This window comes from Crocuta crocuta, unplaced genomic scaffold, assembly GCF_008692635.1.
Source record: "Crocuta crocuta isolate KB4526 unplaced genomic scaffold, BGI_CrCroc_1.0 scaffold113, whole genome shotgun sequence".
Taxonomy (NCBI): domain Eukaryota; kingdom Metazoa; phylum Chordata; class Mammalia; order Carnivora; family Hyaenidae; genus Crocuta; species Crocuta crocuta.
The window spans coordinates 1,330,533-1,341,941 of NW_027530368.1; the positions used below are offsets into that span (position 1 = coordinate 1,330,533).

General features: G+C 45.1%; 1 protein-coding gene across 1 annotated transcript; it reads right to left on the reverse strand.

The window, feature by feature from the left end:
• Positions 1 to 85: 85 nt before the first annotated feature.
• On the reverse strand, positions 86 to 2,967 carry INO80B (INO80 complex subunit B). Its single transcript, XM_077766247.1, has 5 exons — positions 2,771 to 2,967; positions 2,347 to 2,539; positions 2,013 to 2,131; positions 1,674 to 1,843; positions 86 to 706 (listed from the first exon to the last, which is right to left on the reverse strand). The coding sequence occupies exons 1-5, from the start codon at positions 2,826 to 2,828 to the stop codon at positions 176 to 178; spliced, it is 1,071 nt and encodes a 356-aa protein (XP_077622373.1). The 5' UTR covers positions 2,829 to 2,967; the 3' UTR covers positions 86 to 175.
• Between the last annotated feature and the right edge of the window lie 8,442 nt (positions 2,968 to 11,409).

Sequence of the window (11,409 nt, forward strand, 5' to 3'; positions counted from 1 at the left end):
TGGGGCTCGATGCAAGCTCTCGAGAGGGCAACGTGTGTGGGGGGAATTGACCGGCCCATACCCCATTCCCCCAATTCTGTACAAGTTGAGGCACCGGATGAAATTTAATAGGGTGGAGAAAATAATGAAAACGGGGGCAGGGGAGAGGGCGCAGAGTCCGGGTTAAGTATGGATCTTAAGTAGCCAAAAGCGGGGATCCGGGACCCTCGGGCCCTCCAAGCCGCATCTGCAGGTTGATGCGGTAGCACTGAAGGCTGCAGAGTGCCTGGCCGGTGCGGGAGCAGGCGTAGCGGCGCGGGTGGGGGCAGCCCGGGACAGAGCATCGAGGAGGAGGGCCAGATGGGGATGGCCGTTGAGACAGTGGCGCGGGGACGGGAACGCCGGCGGGGAAGGAGAGGGTGGAACCCTGTGCCCCGCTGCTGTAGCGCACCATGGGCGCCGGGGCCACTGCCCGCCCGCCCCGCCGCTCGCCCCGAGCTGCCCCTCGGCCTCCCCGCCCGCTGGGCGCCGCAGTCTTAGTGAGACGCTCGATAGTCTGATTCTTGTGCTCCTCCGCCCGCCGAGCAGCCTGCAGCCGTCTCTTCCTCGCCCTCTCCTCGCGCTTCAGCAGCATCTCCTCGGTGAGGGCCGGAGCAGGGCAGCCCCCAGCCACAGGTAGTGGCAGCATCGGGGAAGGCTGACTCCGCGCCTTCTGGAGCAGAGCTCGCTGGGGAGAAACAGACCGAGGGGGTGTCAGAGAGAGGGGTTCTGAACGAACGAGGGAAGGCGAAAGCAGGGTCTTGAGGAGAGCTGGACTTGAGAGAAGAGGTGGAATGGGCACCTCTCCAGGTGCCTTTTAGTACAGCCTCCTCCGAGATCCCCAGACTTTCGTCTCTAGATCCTTGACTCTCAAGAAGAAAAGCATTAATAATATTTCCTGCCTTCCCCCAAACTCTGTTTACCACCTCTCCAGGGTTTTTTGTTTTGTTTTTTGCTGTTTTAAATCTTTTCATCTCAGGGGAGACCATCAACTGGATAACTGCTCAAGCCCAAAACTCAAGGTTTCCCTTGACTCCTCTTCTCTACCCCTCCCTGACTCCTAACAGGCATCTATTTCCAAAATATATCCAGAATCCATCTGATTTCCTCCTCCACAATTTCACCTTGGTTCAAGCCACTCCCCAACATCTTCCTGGTAGATCTTCCTTTTTTACTCTTTACCTCCACTAAGAAGCCAAAGTAATCTACCAAAATAGAACTCAAATGTATCACTTTCCTGCAAACAATCCTCTCATGGCTTAGTCACACTTATTTTCCTCCTTGACCAGTACTAGGCATGTTCCACTCTCAGGGTCTTTGCACCTGCTGGTCTCTGCCTGAAAAGCACCTCTGGTATTGGAAATGTAATCTCTTCAGAGGGGTCTTCCCTGACTACACTATCTAACATCTCTTTTCCACGACTTTCTATTTCATTGCCCTAGTTTTGCTATAAATCATGCTCTTCAAAATTATTTATTTACTTACCCCTCTCCCCCAAACACACACAGACACAGAAGAATACCAGCTCCATGAGAACAGAAACCTTTTCTGTCTTTTTTTTCACCACTGATATCTCCACTGTCTAGCAACATTCTTGGGACATGGAAAATTCTCAATACATATTTAGCAAGTGAATAAAGAATGAACCGACTTACCTGTCGAGCAGTGAGCAGCCGTTCATTGATCTCCTTCTTGAGATCTCCATTGTCATCCAGCTCTCCCTTCTCCAGGGCATCCAGCCACCTCTGTTCCTCCTCTTCCTCTTGACCCCCTAAGCCCCCTGACAGGTCCCGAAGTGGGGAGGGTGATAGATTACTGTCTTCATCTGGAAAGCAAAGTTGGAGAGCTAAAAGTAAAATTGTTCAGATGGGGAACCCTAATTTGGCCAAGTTAAATGGGGACACTCAAAATTCTCACCATCCTCAAAACCAGCCCTCTTCCTTTTACCAGGTATAGTGAAAAACCCAGTTTCCCCACCTCCAGATCCTTCTCACCCAGCCAGGCACGGTACTGCTCAAGGGGGACTCCTTCCATAGGTTCCTCTTCATTGTCAACAACCATAAGGGGAGAGGGTGATCGTGGACCTTCAGGTATCACAGTAAAGGTAGGAACACTGTAGAAAAGCACCACTGTGTAAGCTGAGCAGTTGTCTCCTCTTGCTTGGTGGTTATACCCAGCCCTCCCCTGCACACTCTTGGGTTCCTGCTACCTTAACGTCGGCCCCGAAATCAGAGTCCATTCTCTTCTACTGGAAAGCCCAGAGAGCTGCTTCTTTCTCTGCCTACTCCTAAAATTCCCCAAGTAAAACCTTGGCTTTCTTGGCCTCACCTCTTGGTGCCCAGGACCTGCCCACCCAGCTTGATTTTGAGTTTAAGCTGGGGCTTGGCAGGTGACGGCTGCGTCGGCCCAGCCTCCTCTTCCTGATGGTGTTTCTTCTTGTGTTTTTTCTTGTGCTTCTTGTGCTTTTTCTTGTGCACTCCATGGCCGTGGGCACCCGCCAGACTCAATTCCAGCGCTTCCCCTGCGTAAGGAGAGCCTGTCAACGGCGGACCACAACGGCGGGACAGAGAAAGCCTTGAAGAACCCGATACCCCCGAAGGGCCACACTCTTCCCGCGGTACACGCTGTTACCATAACAACAGCTCCGCCTTTCTCCTTCCCACCTGTGGCTAAGTACCCCGGACGCTTGGAAGAGCAAAAAAGGGACTCCTTTTCTGAGGACGGCTAACTTGCTTTACCGACCCGCGCCTACCTGGTTCAGGGGCTTCCATAGCCCCAGAGGTGCTCCCGCGCCGCCACAGCTTACTCATAGGCTCCTGCAAGGAAAGGGGACTGGAAATGATAGGAACACATGCTTAATTGCCTTTTCCGCCCCGCGGAAGAACTGACTCTCTCAAAATAACAGGCTACTTCCGGTACGGAAAAACCATGCTTGTGCGGGGCACGCTCGGTGGCTAAAAATCCTCCCTGAGAAACAATGAAACGTCTAACAAAAGTTCCGGGCCCTCTGAGGCCGGGACAGCTTAAAGGGGCACGGCCTTGCCCTCGCTTCGCCTCCCCACACTCCATTCCGGCACTCAGCGCGGGCGATTCAATTGTTATTGTACCTAAACGTAGTGAGCGTGTACTCTGGACCAAACATGGGACTATGAGGATACAAAGATGAACATGAACACTTTCCCCTGCTTTGGAGGAGCTCAAAGCGCACCGGAGGAGTACGTAAGAAACTATGTTGCCGGCAAATGGCAGAAGTCCTTAATAGGACAGGTGCCCTAGGAGCAGAGCAAACTGTATTTAAGCCTAAATTCTCATCAGTAGAGAAATGGATGAATGAATTATGGTGCACCTATACAATCTGGAACACTTTATTGCTAACAAAAATTAAGAGGGATAAGTAATTGATAAGATTGACATGGAATTTAGATCCTAATGGGTAATAGCATTGGAGACCATCTCAGTGTCCCTCTAATGAAACACCAAAATAATTAGGTGCATGGATTGGGTACATCCATACAATGGACAGCTATGCTACTATTCAAAGGAATGAGGCCTCTGAATGCTCCCAAGAAACTAGTGACATTAATTCTGATGGTGACTGAGGAACAAGGGTGAAGAGAGTCTTATTTTTCATAATATACATTTTTTTGTGCGTTTTGAACTTTGTAAAAAATATGTGTCTATTTTACCTAATTAATAAAAGAGAGGGCGCCTGGGTGGCTCAGTTAAGCGTCTGACTTCTGCTCAGGTCATGATCTCACCGCTTATAAGTTCCAGCCCCCCTGTTGGGTTCTGTGCTGACAGCTGAGAGCCTGGAGCCTACTTCAGATTCTGTGTCTCACCTTCTTTCTGCCCCTCCCATGCTCATGCTCTTTCTCTGTCTCTCAATAATAAATAAAAACGTTAAAAAAAATTTTTTTTTAATATTTTTATTTATNGGACTTCAGCTAAGGTCATGACCTCATGGCTTGTGAGTTTGAGCCCCATATCAGGCTCTCTGCTGTCCGTGCAGAGCTCACTTCGGATCCTGTCTCCTTCTCTCTCNCAAAGTATTTCTTATATGAAATAATAAAGGTGAGTTTCAATAGGATGTGATACCATTTCAAAAGTGTAATATGTTTCTATATATGTAGGGAAAAAATGAGGAATGCATACTACACCTTAATTGTGGTTATCTTTAGAAGTTGGGGTTGAGGAACTTCTACTAGTTAGATCTGTGATGAATTTTCTTACAGCCAGTATATATCATATTTATAATTAGAAAAATGTACCACCTATATGAGTATGTTTAAGTACGTACAAGATGTGTGTCTGAACAAGGTAGCATCAGGGAACAAAGAAAAAACTGATTCAAGAGACATTTCAGTGACAAAATTAAAAGGAATCAATGAAATTATATGTGAGAATTCAGGAAGAAGTCAATGTTGTATAATGATTAAGATTAACAGAATGGACTTTGGAGTCAGACAATCCTATTATAAAAACCCAGTTCCACTATTTATTAGCTGTATAACCTTGAACTAAAAAGTTATTTAAGCTCTCTGAACCCTAGATTTGTTTTGTAAGAAGGAATGAAGTAGGATCTACTTTAGAGGGCTCTTTCAAGGAATAAAAGCAAATCAAGAATGCAAAGTACCTGGAAAATAGTAGGTGTTCAATAAGCAAATAACAACAACAATAATTGAGGCCTGCATTTCTGGCCCAAGTATTTAGAGGGAACGTGGTGTTTTAAATAAGAAAGCGAGCATAGAAAGTGAAGCAAGTATGAGAATCAGTGTTGTCAAAGGTGAATTTGAAGTGCCTGAGTGAATGCCCAGATAGAGATGAAATGCTGACAGGAGAAGCCAGTGCAAAAGGTGTGAGTAGGGGTGTCATCAGCATAGAAACAGAGGTGCCCCCCAAAGTATGGGAATAGACAGACATTCCAGAATGAACAAGCAGATGAAGAGGAAAAGACCAGGAACAGATCTGAGTGAGCACCTGTCCTGGACAGGCAGGCAGAGAGTGGCCAGGCAGAGTTGAGGAGAAGAGGTCAAAAGAAGGCAAGAAAGGGACACTTCAGCAGATGAAGGCTTTGATCAGTTATGTGTAGTCCTGCAGAGGGCAGGCTGAACTCCTAGAAGGGGATGCATTCTAGCAGATGTGAAGGCAATAGTCCTGTATCACAAGGAGTTAAAGTGAGGGATCACCTACACTTAGTATTTGTCAAGCACAGTATAGTTTATAACCTGCTTTCACATCCCTTCTCTCCCTTGATCTCCACAGCAGCTCTGTAAGAGGTACTACTGTTCCCTCATGAAGATACTGAGGCTCAGAGAGGTTAAATGATTTGGCCAAAGTCACATAGTTAGGGAGTGTTAAGCCAACCTCCAACAGCGGCTTCCTGACACCAGGCCGAGTGGTGTTTCCTCAACATCCTGATGCCCAGCAGGGAGCAAATGGCAACAGCAGGTAGCCAATAGCTTCATTATTTTGTTTTGGTTCGGTTTTGCTTTGTTTAGAAGAGATTTAAGCATCTTTGTAAGCTAAAAGGAAGAACTTTGTTCTTCTGAAAGAGTTCTTAGCCTTATTTTTAAAATATTTTTTTATTTTGAAATAATAGCAAACATACAGAAAAGTTGCAGGAAGAGAGCAAAAAGGACTCTCTCAGTTCCTGAAATCAGATTCTGCAATTATTAACATTCATCATTACCCCTCCCCCTCATTATCGTTACTTATTTTTCTGATCTGAGACAAAGTTGCAGACATGTTGCCATTTCACCCTTAAAATATTTCCTCAAAATAAGTACTCTGTTCTTATAACCTTTGTGCAACCCTCCCAATCAGGAAATTAACGTTGATAGAACATGACCATCCAATCCACAGAGGGCATTCAAGTTTGACCGCTGCCCAATGTCTTCCTTTCCTTTCTAGCCCAGGATCCAAATCCAGAATCATGCATTACATTCTCTTATCATATCTCTTTGATTTACTTTAATCTGGAACATTTCTACACTTGTTCCCTATCTTTCATGATCTTGACAACTTTAAATAAAGAGTACAAATCTGTGACACCTGGTGGCTCAGCCGATTAAGCGTCCAACTTTGGCTCAGGTCATGATCTCAGGGTTCGTGGGTCCAAGCCCTGCTTCGGGCTCTGTGCTGATAGCTCAGAGCTTGGAGCCTGATATGGATTCTGTGTCTCCCTCTGCCTCTGCCTCTCCCCAGCTCACCCTCTGTCTCTCTCAAAAATAAATAAACATTTAAAAAAAGAGTACAGACCTTTGGGGGCTCTTGACTGGCTCAGGCCCATTTGGTAGAGCATGTGACTCGACCTCAGAGTTGTAAATTCGAGCCCCACATTGGGTGTAGAGATTACTTAAAAACATAAAAAATTGTAAATGCTTGTTTACTTATTTTAAGAGAGAGAGTGTGCATGAGCAGGAGAGGAGCAGAGAGAGAAAATCCCAACCATGCTCTATGCTGTTAGCATGGAGACCACCGCGGGGCTCAAACTCATGAACTGCAAGATCATGACCTGAGCTGAAATCAAGAGCTGGTTGCTTAACCAACTGAGCCACCAGGTGCCCCAAGTGTAATTATTTTTGAGAGAAAGAGCATGCGTGCACAAGTGAGGGAAGGGCAGACAGAGTGGGGGAGAAGGGAGAAAGAGAATCCCAAGCAGGCTCCAGCATTGTCAGTATAGAGCCTGATGCAGGGCTCGAACCCACAAACCATGAGATCATGACCTGAACCAAAACTAAGAGTCAGATGCTTAACCAACTGAGTCAACAGGCACCCTCAAAATGCAATCTTTAAAAAACAGAGTACAGGCCTTTGATTCCTGATGTCCCTCAACCTGGATCCATCTGGTGTTTCCTCATGTCTTGATTCATAATTGTTGGCAGGAATACTATACAAAAAAGACTGCACTGTGTTCTTCTCAGTGTATCACATCAGGAGGCACATGATGTCAGCCTGCCTCACTACCGATGATGCTAACCTTGATCACCTGCTCAAGGTGGTGTCAGTGTTCTCCACTGTAAAGTTGCCATTTTTCACTTTTATAATTAATGAGTTATTTTCTGGGGAAATACTTTGAAACTACTCTGATAATCCTGTTCCCCACCAAACCTCCACCCACCAGGCTTAGTATCCATTGACAAATACTCTATGAGTCAGCAGTACTATAATAATTGCCAGTGTAATCTTTCTACTTCCATTATTGCATCTACATGTATTATTAGTGGGCAGGCTACTGTGAAGAGGTGCTTTCTCTTCTTACATTCCTTTACATATGTATTATTTACATCATTTTCTATTTCAGTCAATGGGTTATAATCCATTACTACCGTTATTTATTTTGAATTTTTTTAATGTTTTTATTTATTTCTAGGAGAGAGAGAGAGACAGCGTGAGCAGGGGAGGGTCAGAGAGAGAGGGAGTCACAGACTGAAACAGGCTCCAGGCTCTGAGCTGGCAGTCAGCACAGAGCCCCACGCGGGGCTCGAACCCACGAACCGCGAGATCATGACCTAAGCGAAAGTCGGACGCTTAACCGACTAAGCCACCCAGGCGCCCCTATCGTTATTTATTTTGATGCTGAAATATGTCCCAGCTTTGCTCAGTGGACATTTTTTTAGGATGATTTCTGTGTCCTTTTGACATGTTTCCATCATTCTTTGAGCACTTTTTTTACTTTCTTACACTACAAAATGTTTTGGGCTTGTCTTGTACTTTCCTTTGAAAGGGGTGGGAACCAAGAAATGCCAGGAAGTAGAAACATGTGGCTGACGTGACACTGAGCTACACCAGTCACACCACTGGAACCTACTGATGAGGATTTCCCTGTTAGCACAGCCACCTGCCCCCCCACCCCCCATGGGCTGCAGGTGCAATGATTATATCATGAACTCTCCCTGGGTCTTGTTTTCACTTGTTCAAGATTCAAAGTCCAGTTGGGAGCCTTCCAGTTGGTTGACTTAGGCCAAGTACTTACCCCTGAGCTGTGAAGAAGTGTGAGAGAGGATGAATAACCTTCTCCAGATGCCATAACGAGGGTAGAGCCTCAGTCTACCAGTATTGCCCACAGTAGGGGACCATGCAGAAATAGGAAGATGATTTAAAAACCAGGTGGCTGACAATCCCTTCTCCCAATAGCTACTTTGTACTTGGAGACATAGAGACACAGGCATAAGTAAAAGAAAAAGTTGGAAAGATAATGCACCAAACCAGTAGAATGCTGGTAAATTTTTAACAAAAGCTCCCTGAGAGAAAAGAAAAAAACAAACAAACAAAAAAAACCCAGCCCTGATTTATGATGCTCACCTGTTTTGTTGTGTAACTACTCTCACCATGCCAGATGTGATGTGATAGGACACAGGAATTTAGGAAGAGACATAGCATTTCCATATATATATATATATATTTATATATACATACATAAATATATATATATAAAATCAATGTGAATAACCTTAAAAGACAATAGGAAAATGCAGTGAAATAATGAGGAAGTGATGAATTTTGAGTATTTGTCACTTTTGCTTTAATAGAATTTATTTGTGAGTTTTAGATTTAATTAAAAATTTTTTTTAATGTTTTATTTATTTTTGAGAGAGAGAGACAGCATGAGCAGGGGAGGGTCAGAGAGAGAGGGAGACACAGAATCCGAAACAGGCTCCAGGCTCTGTGCTAGCTGTCAGCACAGAGCCCAATGCAGGGCTCGAACCCATGAACTGTGAGATCATGACCTGAGCCGAAGTCGGACGCTTAACTGACTGAGCCACCCAGGCACCCCTAGATTTAATTTTTAATCAAAGCTGTGTTTCACACCTGGAATGCACAATTCCAGACAACTTAGCAGATGTCTCTTATGAACCAGTGTGAGGCGTCAGCACCCCATAGCACTAAATGTCTCAGTGTTTTTCTCTGATGCTGGGGAAGGCATGCTTTTATTCATTTATTTTGTACTTTATATTATTTTTATTTTATTTTATTTTTAAGTAGGCTTCACACCCAGTGTGGAGCCCAATGCAGGGCTTCAACACATGGCTATGAGATGAAGACCTGGGCTGAGACCAAGAGTCAGACACAACTGACTGGGACATCCAGGTGCCCTATACTTTATATTATGTTTAAATGATAAATTAGGAGTGCATTAGCTTTTTTCTTTTTAACTGTATGTGTTTTCAAATAGGAATTTAATTAAAAAAATAAACAAATCCACAAAACCATTGGCCCTTGTTTCTCTACTCCTATTCATTCACAGTCAACTGGCTTCCCTGACCTCAGTCAGAACCTCCTCCAACTGACTTATGCAAAAGGCTGCCAGATTATGATTTCTAAAATACAACTCTAGCTGTCCCACTCTTTGCAAAATCTTCAGTCACATGGAGTCCAGATTCTCAGGCAGGGTTTGAGCTCTACTTCCTTTCCAAACCTCTTCCATTCCTCCACCTCTTGCAGGGGCTTTCAAACCCTTCTGGAGAGGGAGAGCCCATGGGCCACGAGGTGGGGGGTGGGGCAGCCGAGGGCCTGTGGAGAGGACAGCGCTTGAGGCTCCAGCCCTGCTTCCATCACAGCAGCTGTTGCTTCTATTTCACATATTCCAGGTAAGATTTCATTTTGGGGGAAAAGCGCACTCTGTTGCTAAAAAAAAACAGTGTTTACAATGAACCCTTTTAGTCCCACAGCATGCCTCATCCCAGTCAGGTACTCTCAAATCTGCATGTTTTCTTGAGGCATTTCCTGTGTTCATTTACTTCACTGACAGTTGACTGAGTATTTCCTATGTGCTGGACACAGGGCATAAAGCAGTGGCCAGACAGACTGTCCCTCCCTGGAGAGCTTACAGTTAAGAAGAATTACAATAAAGGGGCACCTGGGTGGCTCAGTCTAAGCATCCTACTTCAGCTCAGGTCATGATCTCATGGTTTGTGAGTTCAAGTCCCACATTGGGCTCACTGCTATCAGCGCAGAGCCTGCTTCAATCCTCTATCTCCCTCTCTCTCTGCCCATCCCCCCACCCTGCACTCTTCCTCAAAAACAAATAAACATTAAAAAAAATTTTTTTAAAGGAATGACAATAGATATTTGAAGAAATAAAAAACAGTTCCGAGGTGCCTGGCTGGTTCAGTAAGTAGAGCATATGATGGTGACTCTTGATCATGAGGTCGTGAGTTTAAGCACCACATTGGGGGTAGAGTTTATTTAAAAAAAAAAAAAGCAAAACAACGACACACACACAAAAAACGCCTTTCCCTTCCCTCTCCTCACCCATCCTTTGACGTTTATCTTGGAGGCCATGAATTTTATAAAATCTTTTGATCGGACTTTCCTACTGACGAGAATAATTCCCGTCTCCATGTAACTGTATGTCAAGGCTGTTTGCTGTTTTCCTGTCCAGCATCCATTCCTTGAGCTTCTGGTGGTAGTACTGGAACAGTCTTTGGTAAACCACCTCTCCATTCCCTCCTCTCCTAGCTCAATAGGTTCCAGTTGGTCTCTGGTAGTGGGCAAGTGACCCAGGCCAGATTGATTGGCATGTGAAAGTCCCCCCTTCCCCCCATAGCCACAATGATTGGTTCAGGTTGGGTGACCCCTCTGGCTACAGAGGTTAGATAAATGATCCCAGATGACCCATAGGGAATCCAAGACATGGGTAGGATGTTCAGGAAACAGATGCTGTCTTTTTCCCTGAACTTAAGCCTGAAAAATTATAGACCCAGAATTTTTGACAACAATCTTATGCTGTGGACGGTGAAGCCAACATGGAGTAAGTAGAGCTAGATGATGGGAAGAGACAGGGTCTTTGTGACACTGAATGCCTGTGTCAAGCCACATCTAAACCCTAACCTCTGTTTTTTGTTTTTTTTTTTGTTTTTTTTTAATGTTTTATTTATTTCTGAGAGAGAGAGAGACAGTGTGAGCAGGGGAGGATCAGAGAGAGAGGGAGATACAGAATCTGAAGCAGGCTCCAGGCTCTGAGCTAGCTGTCAGCACAGAGCCCGACATGGGGCTTGAACCCAAGAACCATGAGATCATGACCTGAGCCGAAGTTGGATGCTTAACCGACTGAGCCACCCAGGCGCCCCATAAAGCCTGAGCTCTGGATATTTTAGTTCCTCAATAAATTTCCCCTTTTGCTCAAGTATTCTTAAGTGAGGTTTTCTAGAACATTGAGTAATTAGCAATAGCAGAGCAACTGTATCCTCTCTAAAGGTAAAGGCAAGTATTTCTCTGACTCCAGCCCATCTGCTATGAAGGAGCTTTGCTCTCAAGATTTATTTATTTATTTAATTATATTAATTAATTTCTCAAGTTCTCTCCAGTAAGTTCTAGAGTCCCCAGAAGACTCATCCGTGTGGTCAGCAAGCTAATACTCTGCCATGTCCTTCTCTCTCACTAGGCTCC